A 26,327-nucleotide genomic window follows, 5' to 3' on the forward strand; every position below is an offset into this window, starting at 1 on the left:
GCCTGGTCCCTGAATTGCCACTCAGAGGAGAGTTGTAATAAGGCTCATCTGTTTTGGACTTCGCATGAGGGAGAACAAACTTCTACTGTATTTGAGACATTCTGCATCTTGGGGGGAGTGCCGTTACAGAAGGCAGCATGGCCTTAACGGGCACGTAATCATCAGCTTCCTTTGGCCAGTGAGTAGCTTAGCTTAGGGGTCAGGAGAAGACCTGGTACTGGCCACTGAAAAGCAGGAATCTGCTGGGAGCTTCCGGGAATTTCCTCCCTGGTGGACAGGGGAAGCAGTACAAAATGCAGCCTGCCACTTACTTCTTCATACCTTGACCACAGCGGAGTGAGCATGGGGTGCTGATGCCACAGCAACCTTCTTAGGAGCCCAGAGATTCAAAGATGGGATGTCCCAGAATCCTGATGTCATTGAGCTACCTTTGGAGCTTGCTATGTATTATGTGTGATTAATAAATACCCTTAATATGAAGGCACTTTTTGCTGTGTGTGGTAGAAACATTCAAACTGGTATACATATTCTCAATTTTCTAAAAAAAAAAAAAAATTTTAATCAACATTAATTCATTGTGGAACTACTTTGTGACAGGGGCTGCTCTGGGTGCTGGGGATCCAAAAGCAAATCCAAAACCCAGGATCCTTGAGACTCTCCTCTCATGACACAATATGGGTGTCTGGCAGAAAGATATGCAGAACAGAGGCCATGGATTTTACTCCACAGATGTCCTCAGTAACAGCTGTGCTTATTCACTCACAAATATTTACTGAATACTTGTGTTAGTGGTAGGAACAGGGCAGCCCTATCAGAAGGCTTACAGTGAAGGAGACAGACTAAATTAATCAAAGAACCAAATAAAGAAATATCTCATCACAAACTGTAATATGAAAACGTGCAACGGACCTGACCTCCTTACCCATCCCAACTGCAAGTAACAACTCTGGAAATTATTTGTCTACTGTCTCTCTTCCCTGCTAGACTACAGGCTCCAGGAAGGTGGGGACAACATCTAGCCTCACTCTCTGCTTCATCCCATCCTTAGCAAAATGCTTGGCATGGACAAGGGAGTAGGTATTCATACAGTTAATAAAGGAGCATTTCCTCCTGGGTGCAAAAAAATCTAACGCCAACTTTCTGTGCTTCCAGACCGAGGGTGCAAGTATGCTGCTGGACTGAGCAATAGAAAGATAGATTGAATGCCCTCTGCAGAAGATTCCCAGGGACCTGCAAAGTCAGCAACAACTTCTGGTAAGGGAAGCTGGTTGAGATCAATTGGGAAATTTGCAAATATAGCTAAGAGATGTGTAGACTGGCAAGAGCCTCTAGGGGTTGGGTATGTGTGATTTCCCCGGGAAGGAACTTTGAGGTGTCGTGGGCCCGGACAAGCACAGGCTCCAAAGGAAATCTTGGGCTTGGAGCCCGGCTGCGTGCTTCCTGGCTGTACGTGACCTTGGACAAGGAACTTCACCTACCTTGGTCCTCATGGTAAAGAGAGCAGAGCAACAACAGTGCCCATCTCTGAAAGTCATTCTATTAGGGTTAAGAGAGAGAATGCATGAAACCCTGGGCACAGTGGCTAGCTGGCTCAGGTCGGGTTCTCCAGAAATAGGCTCAGAGATCCATTAGCCTGTAGAAAGTACATGGGGAGTGATGGGGAGTGCCGGGGAGTGGAGGAAGGAGGGGGAACCTGGCCTGCACTGCGGTCTCAACAAAGGCCTCAGGTGAACGCACGGAGAGCTGTGAAGCTGGGACAGCCCTTCTGAGTTGTCTCACCTTGAGGCAAAGGTCTTTATATGCCCAGTTATCCAGTCACCGGATACAGGCAGCTCACGTGAGAGTGTTTGACCTTGATGAGGCAGCCTCCTTCCGTCAAGGGCAATTCTCCGAGGGGAATTCTACCACCGAGACTCAGAAACTACCTCCAGCATCTAGAAGGACAAACACCTCAGTCCTAAAGGGGAGGCCCATCTGGGCAGCGCGCCACGACAGCCACTGTAATAGCATTTAATATGGAGCTTTAAAGCCACTGTAGCAGCTGTTTAAAATTTCCCAAAGCCCGCTGAGGACTTAAAGCTTCATCATTGTCAAAGTATAACTTCCCAAAGGTTCAAAGCATAATTGTGATGTAAATATAGAGTGATCTGAATATATGTGTCAAAATGTGTTTAACTCATTAAGGAGCAGGATGACAAAGCTGGATGAAGAGAGGATATGGGAGCTGATTGTTACGTACATGCTGATGTAGGTCTACACACAGCAACACGCATACACACAGATGTTATACACACAGCAACACACATATACATTTAGTGGCGGGAAATGCTGGAATATGATTGCAAAGTTAGATATAATTGTTTAGTACCCTGCAGGGACAAACAGACATAACCTTTAGAGTTAGCTTTTCTACAGGACAAAGTCATCTGCAACTTTCTAGCTAAAGTGAGTAATTCCAGACACTGGGTCCTAGTCAATAGCACATCGTCAGTCATAGGGAGTCACATCCCCGAGACTCAGCAGCCCACTGGGCTGCCTCATCGAGACCATGATCTGGCAGGGCTTTGACAGAGTGCACAGTCATCTTTTGGCTTTATTTCCATATTCTGGAAAATTCCTTACCATTGGTGAACATTGAACATCTCATACCAGCTTATTGGGGCTGTCCCTGCACAGGGTGGCCCCTGAGAGCACTTCAGAAGGCCAGGTCCACTGAGGAAATGGAATTTATTCTTTCCTCTTAGTGGTTCCAGTAAGAGTCAGCGTTTGTTCTGGAACAGTCTCTGAATTGCACCATGGCGACTGCATCAATCCAATAAGCTCTCAGCATGTCTACTGTGGATGACTAGCCACTAGCCCCTTCCTAGCTCTCACTTTTTTGTTGACACATTTCTGGTTGTTTCAAAGATGAGCCCAGACCTGGCTGGTGTGGCTCAGTTGGTAAGAGCATCGATCTGTGGCCAAAGGGTTGTGGGTTCGATCCCCAGTCCAGGGCACATGCCTGGGTTGCGAGTTTGATCCCGAGTCCGGGCACGTACGATCCCCAATCGAGGTACATATGGGGGGCAGCGAATTGGTGCTTCTCTTTTGCATTGATGTTTCTCTCTCTCCCTTCCTCTTTCTCTAAAAGCAATGAAAAAATGTCCTCATGTGAGATTATATATATATATTGTTTTAAAAAACATAAGCCCACACACTACTGGGAAAATGTAGCGAAAAGACAAGGACACGCACTAGAGAGCTGTTGGCGCTAAGCTGAAAGAAGTGACTTTACGTAAAAGTTCAATTGCTTGGGACTATTCCTTGCATTTTGCATTTCCTTTTGGTAAGATAGGGAAAGGTTACCTTCATACTTGGATGTGCAGAATGCTGGCCACTTTAGACGCTTCCCCTAATGCCAACCATCCCTGTGTCAATGGGAGGATTGAACACTGGCATTTCCTAACTGCCTCACAGAAGCTTCTCACTTGTTTACTACAGAGCTAAAGGGAGAGGTGGGGAGTGAACTCTCCAGGCGCGACATCTGAAGCCGATCAGCTCCCTATACCTTTTGCAAGATGCCTCTCTGGCTCTGGGCTGTGGGAGGAATGCTTTCTTTCCACAGCGCATACAGTGCCCTTTGTCTTGGACCCTGACCTAGACCTTAGGCAGCACTGAAACGCTCTCACCCCCTGGTCAACATGGGCCATCTGTCTCAGAAACACGGGGTCAAGTAGAGCCAGCTCTTGCCCTCCTGGTCTAACGGCAACAGTTAAAGGCACGTCTCCAAAGGTTCAGCATTTCCAAAGCGTTTTAAATGTTTCACCCACTCTATGTCTTGCGTTGACCTGGAAGTCCCATGCCGTGTATCTGATAAGGGAGCCCATGTTTGACATTTAATCCAAGATTTATGCACAGAGAATGTGAAACAGCACAAAGCAGCCCACATGAATTAGGTTACATACACACACCTCTAATTTGGCCCATTGGAAGGGGGAGAAGGGGCTGTGACTGGTTCAGGTGATACTATTTTCAAGCCTCATGTTCTTGCTTCCAGGTACAAAGGGAACATGAACTAGTGATAAAGCCAAGCTGTGCTGCTTTGAGGAGATGGATAAATAGGAAATATTTGCAAAACCACACCAGATGAGAATGCTCTAGAATTAGATGGTGGTGATGGTTGCACAATTTTGTGAATAAATCAAAGGTGGAGATGTACACTTTGAAAGGGGTACTTTATGGTATGTGAATGATTCCTCAATCTTTTTAAAAATAAGTGCACACTCAAAATTAGGGATTCCCCATGGGGCTTTGGGCCCTTCTCAGCTATGAGCACTTGCTATAGCAAAACACTCCTCTGCTTTCAGGGGCAGAAAGGCCTGTCAGCTCTCTCAGGGTACCAAAGCTGGGGCCCTAGAGTCAACCCCAGCTCTGCCAAATTCCGGCTGTGTGTCCTTAGGCACATACCTACCTACCTCATAGCCTGGAGACGTGTCAGGGCCACCTCGTGCACAGCGGGAACTCAGGGCGTGCCGACTGCTAAGGTCTACTCCTGGAGAAGCTTAAACCACGGCGAGTATAAGCCACTGCTTCTCACCTCCTGAGGTCACGGCACATCCTGGGGAGAGGGGGCATCACTTTAGGATCTGTAAAGGCTGATACCAAGCCTTGTATCTACATTCTTCCTTGACTTAAACCTCAAACCATAATGTGTACCCACACCTTGGATGGCACTCCTGTCTTTACCATTTCCTGACTGCTGAGCCCTTACCCCACCCCACCAGAGATGCTGAACTCACTCCCTCAGGAGACCATAAACCACGTGCTCTCTCTTTACAGGAATAAATGTTCCACTCTGCCCCGTCATGCTTAAATTCTTACAACTCTTGGATATGGTGCTGATCTCTATTTCTATTCTAATGTCAGTCTCTCTCTGTCAAACTACACTGTTTTTGTTTTTGGAAGTTAAATCATGTATTTTTCCTGTTTTATGGGGGAAATTCTCCCTTTTTAAAATTCCGTTTTGCCCTGGTCAGTTGGCTCAGTCAGTTAGAGCATCATCCCGTACACCAAAAGGTTGCGAGTTCAATTCCTGGTCAGGGCACATACCTGAGTTGCAGGTTTGATCTCAGGTTGGGGTGTGTACGGGAGGCAACTGATAGATGTTTCTCACGTCGATGTTACTCTCTCTTTCAAATCAATAAACATATCCTCAAGTGAGGATTAAAAAAACAACAACTCCCTTTTAAAAACCCATGAGTTTCTTAGCTTTTTCTTTTTAAATTTTTCACAATAGAGCAAATCCACTTTATTTACTTTCCAATAACTTTAAATCCTTGAGGGGTATAGCATAACACGGATTCTGTGTCCAACGACCTTAGCAGGAAGGTCGCTTTGAATTTAGCATGAATCACGCCTGTGCTTCCACGAACAAGAATTACCTTTCCCCCAGGTTGCCTTGGTTTTGTTCGGTTTGCCACCAGAAGTCACTGTGTGGTTCTTTGCCTTGTTCACAGAAGCACCGCTCTTGCCCAGAGAGAACAGTTTCATCTCGATCACAAACACATTCAATTTTAAGAAGAGCTGTGTGTGCTCCCTTTGGTTCCGGAGACACCACTTATAGCCAACAAAAATGGCCTTGGACCACAGCCTTCCAGATGAATCTGTCCGCATAGAAGTCCTGTTCCCAGCAGGCTCCCCAGGCTCCAAGACGCCGGAATGAGTGTTTATTTTCTTACATGAACTGTAAAATTATATTTTCAAGTTGCAAAAAAGAAATCCTATTGATTGGAACTTCATTTAGTTTACAAATACCACACATCTGGGGACATGGCTTGTCTTTCCATGTACAACTATGCTAATGACCGCAGTCAAGTTTTAGACATAGCTTGATATTTCCAGAAATTACTTGGGTTTCATTGGGATCTATTTCTTGCTTGTTAACCTGTAAGAAACTATTCATTTTTCTTTATTTAGTAGGTGGCTCCCCTGTGAACTTATTCTAAGGGTTTTTCAGCTGTTTCTTTTGGGTTTCCCCAAAAGAGCCTATCTATGAAGGCTTCTCTTTTCTAATGTTTCTAAGAGTTCTCATTTCACTTTCTTACATAATTGTGCTTTCTGAAGGATGCTGAAGAGTGGGGATAGAGTCTTCTTGTGCTGTGCCCCACTGCAGTGGGTATACCTCTAGAAACAAATAGTTCTTTATATTTGCTTTCTAAATTGAGTTTACCAAAACCTTTGCTAATAGGAAACATGTACATACTAAGAAAAACTTTAGAATGTTCACGAAACAGAAATTGCTCTTAGGAGTAACTGACCTCTACCGTGACCCTCTGGCCAGAGTTCACGAGGACAGAAGCTACCTGTAATGCCACTGTCAAAGGCCAGCACATGGAAAGAGTCTTTCCACTCCTGTGCCCTCACCAGAGCCTTTGCGGGCAGAGCCGGGGGTGGGGGGGTAGCTTGCACTGATTGGGCCCCAGCCTGAGACCGCAGCCCGGAAGTCACCATGCTGACTCCAACGTCTCCATTCTGGCCCTGCCTGACTGGTATGGTCTCCCAGGCTGTAGGCAAGCCGTGGATTAGACACCAAAAAGCTGGTCTGGGACTTAGCTTACTGAAAAATAAGGGTCACCATTCCATTATAATTTTGTTTAAATGCCAGATTGCTATGTGGAATGTCTCCATAGGTTACACTGCATCTTAATTAGCTAGAAATCCCTCCTATCCGTGGTCTGAAAGCACAGCGACTTTACTGTACTTGCAAGTTCACCATGTCCTAGGGCAGCTCATCACTTAAGCTTATTTCCACAGTTGGCTTCACTTGGAACTGACAACAGAGGAGTTTCAATAAGTTTGACAGGGAAAGGACAGCCACACAAGATTCTGAGGGGTTTTTTCCACAAGGGTTTGAAAAATTCTGATGTGGTTTCAGCAGATTTCTTCATTGAGCCTACAGAAACAAACAAAACACTAGCACACCATCAAACTCTTCAGTGAAAATGTATTTCACATTAAAGACAATGTACACATCATGCAAATGAGGCATCACCACAGTGACAACGATGCTGTGAGGTACAACAGATCACAACAAAGCAGACCTTTAGCAAAATAAAGCGGTAAGAAGATGGCGAGGCATTTTTTGAAAGCCAGACCATGCTACGATTTTCCATGTGCTTGTCATAAAAGGGGTTTTCCCCGACAGTCGTCCAGATCAATGGTACCGCATTACCGGAGGCATGTATTTTATTTAGTATATATACATACACAAACGTACAGAGTTTCCATAACCAATAAAGTCTTAAACTATAGCTGGTTTTGAAAGCACATAAACAAGATTACTATTGACTCTACGTTTCCTGGTTGCAAGCCTCTGTCAGAATTATGGATCTTTCCAAACTCTTATTGTACAAGTCAAAAAAGAGTTTCAAGGGAGAAAAGGTCATTTTAAATCAGAAAGCCACATTTCACCACAAGAAACGAAATTGAGAAAACACATTATATGGCATAAAATGCAAGGAGTATACATTCTAGTGTCATTTGTCCTCTGTTCAGACATTGTACGTTAAAGTCCATTCCAGTGACACAGAGTCCCGTTCAGAGCCCACTTATTTCAGGGCACTATCATTTCCCTTTGTGCCTGCTCTTATTAGAGGTGAGCAAACACAGGTGCAAACAAACAAAAGCCCCAATATTAACAACATGAAAACCAACCACCAGTGCATGAGACACACAATTCATTCAGTCCAAAAGCCACTCGATGGTTTGGAGTGACCAGAGCTTGGAGACTTTAAGGTGCGATATGAAAAGGTCCTTTCTAAATTCAGCTGCTCGTGTCTATAGGAATATGCATAAGAAAACAGAAATCATTCCACACTGTTTAATGGCTTTGTTACTCAACCAGACTTATTCCGTTAGTTCCCCAAGGAGTAATGTGGCACAACGCATTTTGCAGGTGACTACACTTAATAAAAAAAAAAAAAAAAACACCTTCTTGACAGTAACTTCCAACAAAGAAATCTCAGAGAGGGGAGGGGGAGAAGAACCACCCCCCAACCCTGGAATTTCTTCTTCCAAACACAGACGGGGAGATATGCAGCCCAAGTTCAGTATATATTTAAGTAGAGTCTGGGTAAATGTCTAGAATATTTACAGGGAACGATATCTAAATGTTTATGTGCTCCAACTTTGGGAATAAGAATGGTTACAAGGTGAGTTTCCCAGCTGGAATGACTCGGTTTTGGGTGATCACTATAACAGAGTAAGTAGTACAGGAAGCGCTTTATCAGCAGCCGAAGCTCATACATAGAACCATAACATGAAACATTGCTAGGACTTCGCCAGGTTTCTACCAAGAGTGGCCAGTGTTTGACATACTAACTAGGAATACAGTTACAATTCGATCTAAGAATTTGGAGTCCAGTGGTTAAGGACGACAGGAGTTTCTTCCGAGGGCCAGCAGCTCAAATTTGACTACCAGCAGCTTCATGGCTTCTCGAAACACCACCTGTGTCAATTCACAAACAAACCCCAGTGAGACCAACGAAGAGACTGAGTATTTGGCAGTTTGTAGCATCCATTCCCTCGCACTAAAGCGCTCACACGCTATGAAACTGGCTGCCTTCTCGGTGATTTTCATTCTCTTTGGCTCACACAGTATCCCTCAACAGAAGTGCTACAGTCTTTTCTACAGGACCATTCTTCTAGGGGGGCCAAGTTCTCTTGGTGCGAACTGTCCTAAAACCTGCAGGATGTTTAAAGCCCTAAGCTTTGCTTTCCAAATGCCAGCGCTGCCACCCAGCCATTGTGACAATAACAACCCTCAACACATTTCCAAATGCCCCCCTGCCCCCCTCCTCACCCTGCGGGGGTGGTACCACTTCTGGTTGAGAGGAACTGAGAACTTGAGTTTAAGACAAATTGAAACATGTCTTATGAAAACAAGCAGTACGAAGGTGATTGTTTAGCCAAGATATTTTCTTTGCTTTTAGGACAGGGTTTTCATACTTCTTTTAGAGATGTAGGAAATAGATTCGAGAAGCCTACGTTTTGTGGATTTTTTTGGTCCTTATTGGATAGCGAGGTTAGTGAACGGAAGGGTTCAAGGTATGCTAACAACAAAGGAAATCTTTTACTAAATATTGAGCCGTATGTCAGGGAAACAGAATGCTCAGGTGAATGGCTTTTGTTTTTGAGTGTCCAAGAAGGCAGCTGCTCTTCCCAACTAGGGATACTGTTTTTTCCAAAAATGACCTGTCACGCATGCCCTCGAGAGCCAAGAGACCAAACTCGGAAATGCGCTGCCTACAGCCCATGGCTGAGGTCAGGCAGATGTAAGTCTATGGAACACCGCGACCTTGGCTGCGCAGCCTCCCCAACCTGTCTCCTAGTTTGAGAAAGAGACAGATTGGACTAAATCATAGCAGGCAGCAAAGTTCTGCTATAGGAGTGGAGCAGCATCAAAAACAAAGTGGCTGAGAGATGGCTGAGACTATAAAAATGTCTAAAAAGAGTGTAAAGTGGGAGGAAAACTGGCATTATAAAGTTACAAAAAATTGATGATAAATTCCAATTGTGTTTTCATTACTGAAAAACAAATACGCCCCAAACTGAAGCACATCTAATGTGAGATGTGTAAACCAAATTCACACAAATGCAGAGTGTTTACAACCTATAGATATACCTTACTCAAATGAAAAGAGCTTTTAGAAGGACTGTGGCAAGAAAAAAAGGCCAAAGGTAGGGAACAAAAGCTTCAGGGCACAAACTTCAGCTCTCCCCAAGCCCCACTCCCTCAGGCATGCTTCCTTCAAGAACAAATGTTTGCTTTGGAAGACTCCAGAATGGATAAATGGAACAGGAAATCATTTGGCCCAATACTCAGCAATGTACACAAATGATTCTGGATAGAATGTGCGATGTTGCTGGGTAAAACTAGGGGAGAAGTTCATGTTATTAACACCGCCTTGCACCACTATTAGAGTATGCTCTCTTTGCTTCAAAGTAAGCTGCTAGTCTAGACAGGTGGTGGGTCAAACTTTTAGGCAGCACTTCTCAACACACATACCCCCTAAACAGCAGGGCTGGGAGTGGCGGGGGTGGGGCTGAAGGCTCCTGTGTGAAGGATTTACTTGAAATCCATTTCAGTTCTTGTGTGTGCCGCAGTATATACCATATATTCATATGCATGTTTGCATTTCTCCAAAAAAAAACCTGACCATCCAGGAGGCTGAGTGATGCTTATTCTACCTTCATGACCCAGTTGGAGAGTTACGGATTTAGACTATCATCAAAAGACTGTACCTTTCATTAAAGAGCTGCTGTATTTGTCAACAGAAGGTGTTCAGAGTACTTTCTTGGCTGGGACTGTTAAATCCTTCGATCAGGTTTTTGTTACAGTCATCCAGGCTGAGATTTTCACTGGATCTCTTGGGGAACATGGGGGGACCGGTGAAATCTAAGAGATCTTGAAGAGCTCGGGCATTACCAGTTCCATTTTGGTCCAGAGACACCCCAGGAATCATTTCACTCACTGGTGAAAATTCTGGGATGGAGATAAGCTCTTCTTTTGAAACAGGACTGGGGTTGGGGGAGGTGAGGCGGAGAGAGGAGGGGAGAGGGAGAAGGAGAGGGAGAGAGAGACAGACAGATAGACAGATAGAACTATTAATTCTAATATTTTGTTATACTACTTTTCTTTTCTAGAGAAGATGGATTTAGAGCCAGAACTTGTGTGTAACACATTGTAAAAAATATATGTTAGTTCAAATCTGAGACACTGACAGACATGAGGCCTCCGTGGATGAGAGCAAGGGAAGGGGACTGAGCAGGGCTGAGCACGCTGTCCACAGGAAGGAAGAAAATAAGAACCGCAGGCACCAGCCCTCTACTGCAGAGAAGCCAAGCACTTCCCAGACCTTTGAAATGGGAAACCCGGACAGAAGGCAAAGGCTGGAGGTTAAAAGCGAGCTGAGGAAGGGCTCTCATCGGCACCGGGGCTCAGGGCTTGGGGTGCTGCCCCTGGCCAGCACTGCGGCCCTGGGCGAGCTGCTTTTCCTTCCCTGGCCTCAGGTTCCTCCGCTGTAAAATGGGATGAAGTCATTTCTCCCCACAGGGGCTCCTGCGAACGGGGATGTGCTCATGCTGGGCGAGTGTTCCTGCGGTGCCGCTGGGTATAATGTAAGTGCTTAATTAAGGTTGGGGCCTTTGTCAACAAGGACCCGGTCACCTGCAGAGCGAACCTCTCCCACAACTCCCTCTCTAAAGGGAAGCTTCCACTCCCACCTCTGACTTGTCCAGACCTTGCCCGGTGGTCCTGGCTCGCTCCCTCCCCTGTCCCTAGAGGTGGAAGGCTGGCTGCAGCAACCACCGGCCTAGCTCAGAGGAGTGGCAGCTTGCCATTTGAGGACTGTCATCTGGAGTCTCTCCTAACAGCCAGAGTAAGGCCGCTGCCAGGTTGATCTGCTCTTTTTTCCCTTGATAAGATCTCAGAGAAGAATCTAGAAAAACCCAGTGAACTGTGGAAGCTCAGAGGATCCGTCTCCTTCACACTGAGCAGCAGCTGACCTAATACCACTTCTGGCGCCTGGGGCCTGGGCAACCGTCTCATTAGCAGACACCCCATTCCCTGGGTTTAAACAGCTGGTCAGAGCTTGGGGAAGAGAGGATGCCACAAGCTTGGGTGCAACCTCCCGGCACCACCCCTCTCCAAAGGCAGAGGTGGCTACTGCGAGAACTCAGTGCACACACAAAGCCCCTTCGTCACTTTCTTGAACCCTGGCTGGTGCCATGTCTTGCCCCCTCCCCCCACCCACTCAGGGATAATTTGCTTATAAGAAAATTATCTTATAAGGAATAAGCTGGCTCAGCATAGGGGTGAGGGGGGTGTTGTGTTAACTTTTAACAGGCCTCAGGTGTTTCCCCCGGCGGAAAGGTGGCGCCAGGCAGGAGAAGCTTGCCGTGAGGGTGGCCGGTGGTGTACGGTGGTGGCAGGGGAGGTGGCAGCAAGGGTTGAGGAGGCCCTGCTATCTGTTTGTACAAGACTTGCTCTTCTGGTGATGGGCTGCTGGACCCTGGGTTTTCACACATCCAGCTCAAGGCCAGGGTGTACGAGCTGGGGTATTAACAGTCAGCGAGCCCTAGGAAAGATCCTCCGCCCCGCGCCCCTGCTCCCAGACGAATGTGACAATTCACAGCCAAGGACAGCAGGGTAAGCTCTGGGAGAACTTCTGCACAACACTGTCGGTCCCTCCTGACTCGGAGAGCCGCCCCCCCATGCCAACGACCCTGCTCAGGACTCTGTTCTGGTGCCTCTGCCCCAGTCCCATGCTAACTGAGTTCTTCTTTCGTCTGAGATTAGTTTGCCGCCTGGTGTTATCCACAAACACACCGGTTTAGGAATTTCTTAAGTTTTTAGAATCTGAAAGCAAATTAGTTCCTTTCTCAAGTCTCCAATGACAGGTTCACCTAAACGTGAGACACTAGATGCAATGACCCTGCTGGTGTCCCTTCACCTACAAGGGCACCCATCCCCCAGCTGCAGAGAGAGCTGGCAGCTAAGGATTCAGAGCCGCCACCCTTTTTCTGACAACTGCCTTCAGCTGACAGGAGCCTCATGCCCACAGACACTACCCCTGTATCCCCCCGCCCCCGCCCTGAGTGGCCCACAGCCGATGCCTGACGGATGCAGTGGCATGAAGGCCGTCTCCCTTATCTCATTCAAGCCACTCTATGGTGGCTATGCATCCTCCAGGACTCCCACAGAATCAGTTGGGACTACATCCTTGCCTAGTGACTCTCCCTGCCCCATCCTGTTCCTCTCTCCCTCCACTTTCTCCTATGAACTCTCTCCAATCAATCCCAGGCCCCAGGCCCCAGGCCCCAGACCCCCTGACCCTAGGCTCTGCTTCTAAGGAGCCTGACCCAAGACACTAATGTACCACTGAGGGCTTTCCTGAACAACAACTGAACCTACCGGACGTGATCTGCGTGTATAGAAAATGAAGAGATCAACTACAAGGCAGGGGAGGTATTTGGAGAAGAGATGAGGCTCAAATGCAAAAAAAGCCAACTTACCTCACATCCATAGACTGAACCTCTTCAGTTGAGTCATCCAGACTGTTTGATTTCCCATCGAGGGTGTCCAGATGAACAAGTCCCCCAACTGGTTTAAGCCCATTGGAGAAAACGTCTCCGGGGAAAGTTGCTGGGGTAGCGCGCTCCACGCCATTAACTTCCTGGGCGGTGCCCAATCCATTGATTTCTGATTGAGAACACAAAGTCACTCTGTTAATCATAAAGTATCCCAAACAATGGAGCAACAGAGGAAATATACATATGGAGGCAATTAATTTAATCTTCTGCTTTATCAACAATGCAACATCTTTTGCAAAAAGAATCCCAGGTAATCACTTTCACACAGGGGAAGAGGAGACAAATGGCATTATCAGTGTCTGTGCGGCAGGGCTCATGGCCCGGCCGGGGGACTCGGTGTTGTACACAGTATAGGTCCCCAGGCTCTGGTAGCTGGTTCTTGGGCCACAAGACAAAGGAGAAACGTGAAGAGTGACTCTGAGATGGACTTGCCTTTTCTGACTTTGGCTGCCATGAAATATACCACCCTAGGGAGTTTCAAGTGCACACGCCTGACGAGAGCTGGACTACCCAGGAGTGTGGAAGGCAGGAGAAACTGCCATAAAACAGTACTCAGTTCTTTTTTATAATTTTAAAAAATATGTTTGTTGATTTTAGAGAGAGGGGAAGAGAGAGAGAGAGAGATAGAAACAGTGATGTGAGAGAGAAACATCAATTGGTTGCCTCACACACACACACACACACACACCTTGACTGAGGGTCAAACGTGCAATCCTAGGTATGCGCCCTGACCGGGAATAGAACCCCCGACCTTTTGGTGTACAGGACAACACTCCAACCAACTGAGGCACACCAGCCAGGGCGGTCAGTTCTTAACAGAACCTGCCCAGCAGTGAAGCTCCCTGGAAGGCAGCATAGGCCAGCGCCGGCTGGCTCCTGCAGCAGGATGACTAGAGAAACCGGGGAACACGGTGCTTTCCAAACGGACCCAGCAGGCCTGCGCCAGAGCGGGAGACTCCACCAGGGAAGGGAAAGTGCACAGCTCCCTCCCAGCAGATGCGTTCTTAGGACCCATGGGTATTTGTCCCCTGGACGTGTATTGAGCCCTCACTTGCTGAAAGGAGGGACCCAAGAACCAGACCCACACTTACCTATTTTGTTCGGGACAACTGCTTTTGTCTTATTTTCCACGCACACAGTAGGCGGAAGCTCCATTTTCAGGTCTTCTTTCTAAAAACAAATAGAGGGAAGACTGACTTACACAGAACGACAGGTTTTTGAAAGGCATCAGAGGCTATCTGGAACCATGCTGGGCCATCTGCTTGCTCCACGGAATTCTCTGAGTCCTCTGAGCTTATTGCAAGTCGGCTGTATTTCCTGTGTTAATATCACCATTCTCTTTTTTATTCATGGCTACTGTGTCTATCCTGCATCCCCACCTCCATTTCTCTGAGGAAATTTTTCACTATCACCCTGTCTCTGAAACTCCTCTTTTCAGGCACCTACGGCCGGGAACAAAGCAGGAAGGGTCCATTTGGTCCGGGTGTCCCCCTCCGAGATTGACGATGCCAGTGGAGGGATTCTGCCACTCAGCCCACAGACTATGGAAAGAGGATTCTGAATGCCCACCTTCACTTCTGGAGACACGTCACTCTTCCTTGTTCTCTTCATGATTTCATCTATTCTCTGGAAACCAAAAAGACTCAGGTAAGAGGAATGCAAGACCAAGACCCCATAAAAGTTGCTGGGTCTAGGTGCAATTTCACGTTTCTCAGCAAACCCATAAAAGAGAAACGTCAGCAGAGGATAATGAGTGTAGAAAGGGCTTTCCACTGGTTTTGCAGATGTACGCCTTTGCCCTATGAACAAGGTCAAATGTTGGAAAAGTGAACTAGTAAGTGTCTAAAATCAACATTGCGTTTACATCCCATCTTTCTCCTTCCTCTTCTTGGGTTACTGGAAAAATCAATAAATCACCACCTGCCATTCAAGAGGAACACCCTAGACAAAGGTGAGGTTGAGATGCAAGTTGGGAAGGGAGGCCAGGTTGGTCTCCTGGGTCCCAGGCCTGCAGTGACACAAAGCCCAGGCTGGAGCTATGATCATCAGCACGATGGACCTTTATAGAATCTGCTTCCTTAAAACCAACTTCACCCATAACTGCATTAAATGTAAATAGACCAAACACTTCAATGTAAAGGCAAAGACTCTCTAACAAGTCCTGACTATATGCTGTTTACAAGAGATACACTTATAGGGACACACACAGGTTCAAAGTAAAAGGATAGAAAAAGGTTTACTATGCAAATGCTAATCATAAAAAGACTGACAAAGTGGACTTTAAGGCAAGTATTATTAACCCTGACTTGTGTGGCTCAGTGGGTCGGGCATCGTCCCACAAACTGAAAGGCTGGTGGTTTGATTCCCAGTCAGGGCACATGCCTGGGTTGCTGTCCAGGTCCCCGGTTGGGGGCATGTGAGAGGCAACCAGTTGGTGCTTCTCTCCCTCTCTTTCTCCCCCCTCCCGCCCTTCCCGTCTAAAAACAAGTAAATAGAATCCTTTTTAAAAAAGACAAGTATTACTAGAGATAAAGGATGTTTCTAATGATAAAGGTGTTCATTCAACAGGAAAATTAGCTAATTTCAAATATATATTCACGCACCAGTAGAGTTTGAAAACATAAAACATAAGCTGATAAACCTGGAAGGAGAAATGGACAAATCCACAATCACAGATGGAGCTTTTAACACTCCTCTCTCAGTTAACTGACAGAACAAGGTGACAAGAAGCTAATAAAGGTATAGAAGATCTGAACAGCACTATCAATGAACCCAGCTTAATTTGACAATTCTAAGGTCACTCTCCCCAAGAACTGCAAAAAGGAACTGGATTCTCCTTGCCTTCAGTCATCCGAATCCCTTAGCTCTTACCTTCTTCCTCTCCAGCCGCTCCTGTTCAATCTGTAGCATGATCTGTTCTCTGTCTAGACGCATCTGTTTAGCTGCCTCCTGGGCCTTTGCTTCTGCTTCTTCCTTCTGCTAGAAACAGGTAAACCAAGGCACAGGCTTTACTAAGCTAAGAAAACAGTATAGTTATTTCCTGGGGTTTGCACATGTTCTTCGACCACGTCATCTACCCCCAAAGTGGCTGCTACTCCAACATTCATGTGGATTTACACAGCCGGCTCTACGCCACAGCAGACATGGCTGGGCCTCACTCATCTACCCTCAGTCCACCATGCAAATCAAGTGCAGACAGTTCCCTTTGTGGCCAAGGTCTGTGTCGGATGGTAGTTTCTGGCCATGAAGTGTATACGTGGCCAGGAATTTCAGGAAATTAACTCCCCAAGGACTGACCTTCAAACATAAGAGGCAGAAGTTGGCATATAAATAACCCAGTTTCCTCACCCCTCAGAGGGATAATTCAAAGGCATGTTCCACAGTTTCTTAGTCCCAAAAGGAGTGAGTTCCAGTTGTCCACAGTAATCCACTCATCAAGGTGCTTACATTGGCTTTCCTCTCACCCCCCGACCAGCTCCCTGGGATCTTTTTCCTAAACCAACCACTGACACTCAAATTCTCATCCAGGGTCTGTCTTTAGGGGGAACCCGAATCAACATACAGCAAACACCATCAACATCACTTTTATTGCCCAAAGGAACTTATATTTAATAACCAGCCCAGTTGGATTAAGGAAATACTTCAAGTAGCCTTGACCAGCGTGGTTTGGTTGGTTAGGGGTTGTCCCACAAAGCAAAAGGTCGCAGGTTTGACTTCTGGTCAGGTTACGTGCCTGGGTTGTGGGTTTGGTCCCTGGCTGGGGACGTGCAGGGGCAACTGATTGATGTTTCTCCCTCACATCAATGTTTTTTTCCCTCCACTCCCCTCTCTCTAAAAATAAATATATAAAAATCTTTAAAAAAAAATACTTCAAGTAAATATTATGAGTCATTCAAATTTAACTAATTTTCCCTAATATAAACTAAGGCCCTTAAGGAAAGTTTATATAAAGACTCATGCAGTACCTGCTTTTCAATCATGGCTTTTTCTTGCTTTTCTTTTTCTTGTTTTTCCTTTTCTTGCTTTTCTCTCAGCATCTCCTCCTTGGCCTTTCTCTTGGCCTCCTCTTCTTCCAGTCTTTTCTTTTCCTCTTCCAGTCTTTTCTTTTCCTCTTCCTGCTGCTTCTTTTCCTCTTCCTGCCGCTTCTTTTCCTCTTCCTGCTTACGGGTCTCCTCTTCTAGGCGAAGTCTTTCCTCCTCTGCCTTTCTTTCCAATTCCTCTCTCTCCAGCCTTTTGAGAACAGAACTCTTGTTAGAAGACAAGGACATACTCAGAAAGCAAACTGCCAAAGAACCAGGTGCTGACAGGGGGGGTGTCATGCACGACACAGTCACAGACACGTGCTCTTCCATTAGTATCTGCTTAAGAAAATGACTCACCCTTCCCAGAAAGCCACTCTGGCCCATATACTTAAAACAAAAAATTAACCAGGGTTGACTTTAAATTCTGTTATATAAAGAGACATGGTGTATTGATTTGTAAACATATTGTAATGAAGGCACAGATGTTCCCCGGTCAATCTACAAATGACCACAGCTCCACCATTTTTATTTAATGACAATTCTTTACAAACAAAAAAAATAAGTACTTAGACCCAACTCGAGCTATAGAAGATTAAGTGTCTCAATGGCCCCAACTGTGCCAGTTGGCAATTTGAGAGCAGTGACAATGAGCTCAAAAAGCTCACTTTGGGTTTTGATTAGTATTTGACTTCCGAAGCATGAAATGGAAGAAATGCTCAAAAGAAACTTGACATTTAATACAGAAATTAAAATATCTATTTTCCATTTATTGGGGAAATCTTTAAAAATCTGTCCTAGCTTTCATTCTTTGCCATATAAAATTAAATGGCATTTGGACATTTTTCGTCCACAGATGAAGCGTTGGTGATGTGATGATCACGAGCTCTAAGCAGTGAGGGGAAATTCTGTAATATCTCAGCACCTGGGTTTACATTTCTGCTGTTCTTCTTGCTCACATGTGCGCCCCTTCCATCACCTATAAGAAAGTGCCAGTTATCACACTCACCTTGCAGTGGGTTCCTCGCCGCAGTGTGACACACGGGCAAGACCAAGGCTGCGTTCTGATTGTGCTACTCACCGTATGACCCTCCCTTGGAAAGGGACTGAACATTGTGGATACCCATTTAAAAAATGGGGATAGTTACAGTATGGGCTCCGTGACACACTGTGAGAATGAAATGAGATAACGTGTGGGAAGCACTCAGCGCAATGCCTGGCTTTGGGTAGATTCCCAAATGCTAGTTTGTCTTATAATTTAAAATGAATCCTCTCTCCAACCTTTGAAGTAAATCTATAAATCTGTATGTTTTCTGGAAATTACCTTTACTTGGAGCAAGCCAGTCCAACCAACAGTGTCACTGATTTACCGGATGCTGTTATATTGTTATAAAAAGATTGAGACTTACAAAGAAGATCCTTCTATCCTAAGGGTTGGCTTCAGGAATCGTGGAGATAATTGTGTCAGAAAAAGAGATATTTTAAAAGGTAAAGAAATACTTGCACACATTATTTAACCTAAGACTGTAACAGTATGTGATAAACATATTCTACAGTAGCAGAGGCTGCAGTGCCTAAAGGTATTGCTGCAACAACTGAAATTATTAACAGATATTCTGGAAATCTGAGATTCCTCAGTAACTGACTGAGCACACCCAACCCAGGATGATCACAAGTGGACGTGTGCAGAACAAGATTTATCCAGACATTACTCAGAGAACTGTTTCAGTTCTCATCTCCTCTAAGGAGCTGGTTGTGACTGTCCCAGATAAGTTAATTCACAAACGATATGTTGTGTGTGAATAAATGCCCAAGCTGCTTCACTTTTCTCTTTATCTTCAGGATCTGAAAAGTCACTCTCTTTCTCTTGTTTTACCATGAGGACTTCGGAGGTGCCTGGTGCACACACACGCAGCGAGTATCATATCCTCTTGACCCCTAAGTTTCCATGATCATCCTTAACACAGATTCCCCCACACAGGCCCAGTAGCCCTGCTTGTCCCTCCTATCACAGAAGCAATTCTCTCCATTAACCACACCCTGCTTCCCTCAGAACTGGCTTTGCAGGTGTGAAAGTGAGTCCCCTCAATATCCTCTCCAAGGATGACCGTCCTTCCTCTCGTGCTTGAAACACCGCAGAGAACATGGATTCGGTCATGTCCCCACCACCCCTCTGCTGCAGCTGTCCCCACCCTGTCAGCCTTGCCATCATCACCCAGTTCCCTCCGGAGTTCGCTAGACCTGTGTACAGTTCTGGCACCCTCTCTGCCCCTGTTCCGGTCACCTATGCCAAACCTACCCCCTACCTACCCCCTTTCCTCACTGGGTAGAAAGTACCAGAAAGCTGTGTACCATGGTGATCACTCAGCAGATGCATCCCTACCCCCATCACCAGCCACTGGTGAGATCTTCGCTGAGCAACTCCCAACCTCTAGCTCTTCACCCCGCCCCCTCCCACCCTTTCACACTTACGCCACATCCCCGACACGTGCTCAGCCTTGAATTGTTCACTATTCCCTTTCTTATGTGCTTAAAAGTTATTATTTAAAAAAGCTTACCTTTAACCTGCTAAACCTTGCGTTTTATGAAACGCTCTCACTCTGTCCTTCAGCGCCTTCTCCCCTGACCCGTGTTGCATGTCACCGTGCAGTCACTTGTGTCTGCTCCCTCCTCCCTGTGCCCCAGGCCTCTGATCCCCTCCTGGGCACTCCTGGGATGGCATGGAGCCCACTCTGCGGCCCAACTCCCAGGCCTAGGTGGCCCCCAGGCCCCCTTGTGTCCTCCTGGGCTGCCGACACTGGTTAGAATAAGGCCCAAACAAAGCTGACTGGTCATCTGCACCTGGGCCTCAGCTGCCACTCCAGTGTTTTGGCCTCATCCCTCCTCCCGATGCCTGTAGAAACGGTCCAAGCCTCTACCTTTCCTCAGTGTTCACCGTCCTTCTTGGTTGATGGCATCACTGACTACTTTACAGAGAAGCCTGGGGCCACCAGTTGTGAGCTTCCTTAAGTTTTCTTGTCTATTGCATCGCTACTCCGAAATTCTCCTTCTTCTTCTGCTTAGATGTAGAGTATAGATGCCACCACTTGTGTCATTAACTCCACACTCTCCCGCACCGCATTCCTACCACTCCCCAGCATCTTCCTTCCATCGTTTCACCCTCCTACACTCACCTCTCCACGGCCTGCAAAAGCACTCAGGTCTCAGGCATCTCAAACAGCTCCTCCGCCCCCTGCCCCCCGCCTTCCACGCACAGCCTCTTAGCTTCCAGCTGACGGTTCAGGACCGCCGCCCTCCCACCTCTTCCACACCAGCTTAGTTCTCTGGTCCCCAGTTTCCCTCCGAAATCTCGGTTCACTCCTAACAAGACCAACAGCCTTTCCTCAGCCTCAACATGTCTTGCACACACAAGACAGCATTAAATGTCCCTCCTCTGAGGACCTCTCCCCAGTCCTGTGTGCAGGAAGCTCCCCCTTCCTGCCTCAGCTGCTGCCAGGCCCCCACCCTCTCCCCGACGCCAGATGGGTCCCGCCTGCCCCACCTCTCTCCTCAACAGCTGAGCGCCTGGAGGCTCAGCCAGAGGCGCCAGGTCTGAGTGCCAGGAGGCCCCGCTCACAGGGGCTGCCTAGCCTAAATGTCTTTCTGCATGGGCCTCCTAGCAGCTATTTTTAGCCTCTTTTAAAAAAAAATTTTTTTAATCCTCACCCAAGGACACTTTTTCATCTCTTTTTTAGAGAGAGGGGAGAGAGAGAGAGAGAGAGAGGGAGAGAGAGAGAGAGAGAAAGGGAGAGAGGTGAGAGAAAGATCAACTGGTTATTTTCTCATACACATTCTGACTGAGGATCAAACCCACAACCTTTTGTTATATGGGACAACGCTCCAACCAACTAAGCCACACCACTCAGGGCTATTTTAGTTGCTTAATGTGACTTCACGGGCTCTGTTGTGGAATCACAGTAAGATCGCTGGCCTGCTAGTTTCTGCTAGTGCCTCCCTCCCCCAGGGTGGACCTGGGCTCCGGGCTTCCTTACCCCAACTCCAAGAGTCCTGGATTTACATCTTGGATCACCCACGAGCCCAGGAGCTATGCCCTGCTCTGCGTGCTTACAAGAGAGCCCCGATGTCACTGCTGGTGGCGACTGGACCAGCTTTTGCTCTCTGTCCTCGGCCCCAGCTATCTGGACTCGTCAGCCCTTCTGTTCTGACTAGTCTCATCCCTGGCATTTTCCTCACCAGTTTGTGACAATAATTGGCTTTCCATGGTTTGGCTCAAGAGCTTTTATTTTTTTCTATTGTCTTTCATTTGGCAACCACTTTTCTGTGGCTTCAACTATTAACTGTAAGAACAAAACAGTGGTGGGATGATCTTATTCCAAGTGATATCCGTTGTATTCCAGCCCCAGGTTGTCTGGTGCTTTCTCACATCCCACGTGGTGCTATGCAAAGCTTCACATTCTGGCAAGAGAGAGGAAAACTGGTTTTCGGTCAAGTGTATTACTCTCATTTTTATCTAGGCCTCAGGTGTCTGCTCTACCTCCAGTCACCCGAAGAGGTACCTTTAACTTAGTTTATCTAAAATCAAATTGATGGTTTTTACCTTCTAAAACTAATTCTTTCTGTCTTTCCTTTATCAGTTGTGGGGGTCTGCTATTCTCCTAAGTCTTTAGTTTCAAACCTCAGCATCAGCTTTGAATTGGCTCATTTCTGCTGGGTTGCGCAAGTCCACAGACTGCAGCTGAACCACCTGATACGAACTCACCCTCCCTTTTCCAGGCCCACCTCCCCCATACTGTGCTAGCCCTCGACTGCACTGGTGCTTAGCGGGGCCTCTTCCTCCTCCTCGGCCTTCCTCCTACACGTACTGAGCACCAGCACCAGTGACCCAAGGGCTGCATCTCAGCCTTTCAAGGTGCTTACTAGGGGGAAGTGAGCCTGTGAACAAATGAGGCTGTGTTAGGCAGCCCACCAGCCGGGCTCAGGATGGGGCCAAGGGGGTGGAGGCGAGTTCTCTCCCTGGTGCAGGGCCAGAAAGGCTGCAGACAGGGAGCTAGGCTTGGCTCGACTCTGGAGAAAAGATGTGTCTGGCAAGGAGCATGAGTCCGTGTGGGGCGGAAGGACAGAGGAGGTGGAGGGGCAGGTGGTGACCAGGTCTCAAAGGCCTGTGGATGGGTTTGGGTGGATCCTGTGGGCAGGGGAGCTGCTGGCTTGTTAAAGAACGGGAGCACGACAATGTCACTTACGTGTGAAGTCACTAAGGACACAGTGTGAAGAGTGGACAAGATCTGGGAGAACCAGAGCAGGGAGCTCTGCTTGGATGCCACAGACAGCCCAGGTGAGAGACGACAGGGGTCGGAGCTCAGAGGGGAGGACGGGCTGGAGGAGAAGGGACAGGAGATCGATGCTAAAGAGGTGGCCTGGAAACACCTGGCAACTGATGGGACACCGAGGGGGAAGGAGAGGGAGGAGCTGAGAGCTGGCGGGGACTTTGGATTTGGGTGCCTGCAAAGGTGGGGAGAGAGCCTGGGAAAGAGAAAGGGAGTTTGGGAGAAAGATAAGGAGGCCTACGCTAGAAATGCTCGATTTGAGGTGCACATGGCACACACACAAGTGAAAGTAAAGGCAGTTGGAAATATGGCCTCTAGTGCTATCCAGTAGAGCTTTCTATGATGAGGGTGATGTTCTAAAGGTTTGTGCTGTCCATGGCAGCGGCTAGCCCCGTAGCTGTTGTACACTTGAAATGTGGCCAGAGATGTTGAAGAAAAGGCGAGAGAGGGTAGTTGCTGGCCGGTAAAGAACTTCACCTTCCTCAGCACACAGCTACCGTGCTATCACTTACCTGCTCAGGGCCTGCCATCACCAAGGCCTGTCATCTGAGGTCCTGGGATTCACCTTCACCTCCTGCGACCTCCCTTCACACACCCACCCAAACCAGCCTAAGCGCACCACTCAACAGAAACATCCGCCGCCGGAGGTGAGGGAATCATCAGAGAAGGCTGGAGTTGGAAGAAGGAACCAGCCAGACCCCCTCAACCGCTGCCCCCGCACCACTTAAAAATAATAAATCATCAAACCTGTAATCAGAGACCACAGAAGACTTGTCAAGGTCACTTCAAGATCGAGAATACTACTCTATTATTTATTACTCTCAATTCAGTGCCGGTCTACAAAGTGCTGCTTCCTGTCATGTTAATTCTCTAAATAGTATTGGATTGCACTCTGTGATTATTCTAAAAGCTCCCTTTATCAGTTTAGAGATAAAATCTACCTTGTCCTGCAACCCGCATTCCCTTTTGGATACAAAGATCAGAAAAGGAAGGCCGTCTATATTTGGACCAAGTGCCCAGTACTAACAATGCAGCGGCTCTCCAACTTTGGGGGCCTGGTGAGGCAGGACAGGGCCTGAGCCTGTGTGTTTTTGCCGCATTTCTGGGGTGATTTGGACACCCTCCCAAGCCCAGGGACCAGTCTTCTGTCATGCCCCAGGGCGGGAGCCCTGCCACTCATGGCTCCTGCGCTATGAGGCTGGCTTCCGCCCCCGTCCGGGGGGCCCCTGCTAACCCTCCTCTCCCTCCCTTGGCGCTGCGGGTTAGGGTAATTTGGGGAGAAAAACACGATTCAGGGAGCAGAATCAAAACCCTGACATCCAGAACCTCCTGTCTTTTCAGGGAGAATCTCAATCTATAAATAAAGCTCAAACTCCTTTGATGGGTCTATAAGGCCTGACCGGTCCTATAGTGCAAGAGGATAATGGGAAGCTGCTGGTAACTCTAGATCCAGGAGCTAGGAGTTTCCATGTCGTCTGAAAAAAGCAAAGTTCCATCGCTATTAGTGACATCTAACAACAGGTGCGGTCTCCTCCACACCTGTCAGGCAGACCTAGACCGAGCTGAGGCTTTATCCACTCCACAGCGCTAGAAAGAAAGGCAAGCTGCTCTTTCCACCGCAGCCTTTCGCACGAGATCTCGACAAAACTCTGAGCATGCCCATACCTGTCTTGCTCGATTCTTTCCGCCCTCTCCTGCTCCTTCTGCAGCCGGGCCTGTCGTCTCTTTTCAGCCAGGATCTTTGCGGCCTCCCCCGCATTGGTGGTGCCTGCAGTAGGCTTCCCTGAGGCTGTGCCAGACGAAAAGATCACGGGAAATAAGCGGTGATGGCACTCACATGGCCCCTGCCACTTGAAAGACCCTACCCAGTGGGGGATGGGAAATGCTACAGGAATGGCACAATTAGCCACTGAGCAGAGACGCTGCAATGGGCAGCTGTAACCCGAATGCGTTTCACAGTGGAGGGCAGCAGAAAGGCAAGGAGGAAAGCCAGGGCTGTGAGCAAGTCCCATGGCAGCCGCCCCCCCGCCACCCTCACTGCTGCGCCCATCTTGAACTTGCTGCACCCCTCACGGCAGCTTACAGGACTAAAGGAAGAGCCTCTCCGCAGGAAGTGCTGAAGCTGGCCCAATGCAGCAGGGGACTCTCGGGAGACTGAGGGAAGGTCTCAGGGGCAACGCGCAAGCCTGAGAGAGCACAGGGCACGCAGATGTCTAAGGTAAAACCCCGTCCCCGCTGTCTCCCTCAAACACGAGACTCCCACATGGATTGTGGATCAGGTCAGAGGGCGAAGAAGCCAGGACAGCTGAGGCTCAGTCGGTGTTGGTAAGAAGAGCCTACCTGCACTGGCCTCGGCTTTCCCTCCTACAGCCGCCTGCTTCTCGGTGACATTCTTGTCCACTATGTGCTTCTCTGGAGGTTCTTCCCCAAGTAGTCTGGCCACCCGCTGAGCCAAGGCCACTTCCCTTTCCTTGTTGCTTTTCTCTTTCTCCTCTTTCTTCTTGGGTATGTCCTGGCTGGAAAGGGTGGTTAAACGGTACTTCACAAAAGACTCTGGGTATGGTAGTTTTGTATTCTTTGGAGACTGTGGGCTTCCTCTGGCAGATGCCCTAGAAAGCAAAAAACATGCCAGAAAATAATTATGGCAGCTAACCATGGAACTCTGTTCCAAAGACACCTGGTTCCAAAAAGTTGAACAATTTCATCCTTTCAGAGGAGCAAATGTAAGGCCTAGCATACACTCAAAAGTCCCTGGCACACTATCATCCTAACAGGAACATATGGTGTCTGTAAGATGTCCCCGGTGGAAGGGACATTTTAGGAAACCCATTTGGTGACACCATGTCCTAATTTCACTTCACTTGGATGACAACATAAAGATGGAGTGTTAGGCATTTTCTCACCACCTCTTTTTAGATGGACACCAGAGCTGGATCTGGCTTTAGGGTGTAGCAATGGGCAAGCCAACTCCTTTTTTCCGTTGCAGCAAAATACTTGTAGCATAAAACTTACCACCTTCACCATTAAGTGTGCAGTTCAGTGACATGAGGCACCTTCACACCATAGTGCATCCATCCACAGAGCTCTGTTCCCATTACATACTAACTCCCCATTCCCCCCTCCCCAGCCCCTGGCAACCCGCTCCCTTCTGCTTTCTGTCTGCGAATTTGTCTATTTCAGGTACCTCACAGAAAGGGAATCATAGGGGGTTTATCCTTTTGTATCTGGCTTATTTTGCTCAGCATAATGTCTTCAAGGTTCCTGGTTCCTTTTATAAAAAAAAAAATTTTTTTCGCCTTTACTGAGATGCAATTGACATCTGGTTGAACTAAGTCAGTCAACAAGTGGGGAGAGGAGGTGCCTTTCTGGAGTGTCTTGAGGTTTAAAAGAATCTTTCTTGCTACTAGGAAGATGTAAAAGGGCAGGACAAGCCCGTTTCTACCCAGGGAAACACCGTTTCGTTAAATTCAGGAGCTTGTCCTATGCCTGGTGGAAGAAGGTCCATCACAGGTGCGCTGGGCTAACCCTGGCCTGTGGGGCTTGCTGCGTGTTCACAACATACCTAACCACCGACACCGAGTTTACCCAGAAGTTCGCACAGGGATGTGGCATTATATACAGAGTTCCTTTAGGAAGAACATGGAGTAAACTGCATGTAAATTACAAACTGTCACTCAATCCTATAGCAGGTTGAAAGACATGTAATTTCTAATGTTCAACTGTTTTTAATCTATAAAAACAGCAATAAAAATGGCAACTCAGTCTAATATTCAAGGCCAACTTCTCATCAGAGTACTAAGAGTTACCTAATAGGATCCTGATGATAAGGAAAATATATACGCAGATCAATTCA

The 26,327-nt window shown here is 47.4% G+C and overlaps 1 protein-coding gene across 4 annotated transcripts in view; it reads right to left on the minus strand.

The window, feature by feature from the left end:
• Positions 1 to 7,013: 7,013 nt before the first annotated feature.
• MAP7D2 (MAP7 domain containing 2) overlaps positions 7,014 to 26,327 on the minus strand; it is an 85,386-nt gene continuing 66,072 nt past the window's right edge. For 2 of the 4 annotated variants that reach the window (XM_054581201.1, XM_054581203.1), the window contains 9 exons: positions 24,815 to 25,083; positions 24,140 to 24,263; positions 17,097 to 17,361; positions 16,003 to 16,107; positions 14,701 to 14,757; positions 14,223 to 14,301; positions 13,054 to 13,240; positions 10,282 to 10,557; positions 7,014 to 8,485 (listed from right to left, as the gene is read on the minus strand). In XM_054581201.1, coding sequence (XP_054437176.1) covers positions 10,308 to 10,557; positions 13,054 to 13,240; positions 14,223 to 14,301; positions 14,701 to 14,757; positions 16,003 to 16,107; positions 17,097 to 17,361; positions 24,140 to 24,263; positions 24,815 to 25,083 — 1,336 coding nt within the window. In that variant the 3' untranslated portion in view covers positions 7,014 to 8,485; positions 10,282 to 10,307. Of the gene's footprint in view, positions 8,486 to 10,281; positions 10,558 to 13,053; positions 13,241 to 14,222; positions 14,302 to 14,700; positions 14,758 to 16,002; positions 16,111 to 17,096; positions 17,362 to 24,139; positions 24,264 to 24,814; positions 25,084 to 26,327 lie in introns of all 4 variants that reach the window. The other 2 variants (XM_054581200.1, XM_054581202.1) reach the window with 2 other exon arrangements.

The sequence above is a fragment of the Pteronotus mesoamericanus genome, unplaced genomic scaffold (genome assembly GCF_021234165.1).
Source record: "Pteronotus mesoamericanus isolate MK-2021 breed Mesoamerican mustached bat unplaced genomic scaffold, CSHL_Meso_final contig_65, whole genome shotgun sequence".
In the NCBI taxonomy this organism is placed as follows: domain Eukaryota; kingdom Metazoa; phylum Chordata; class Mammalia; order Chiroptera; family Mormoopidae; genus Pteronotus; species Pteronotus mesoamericanus.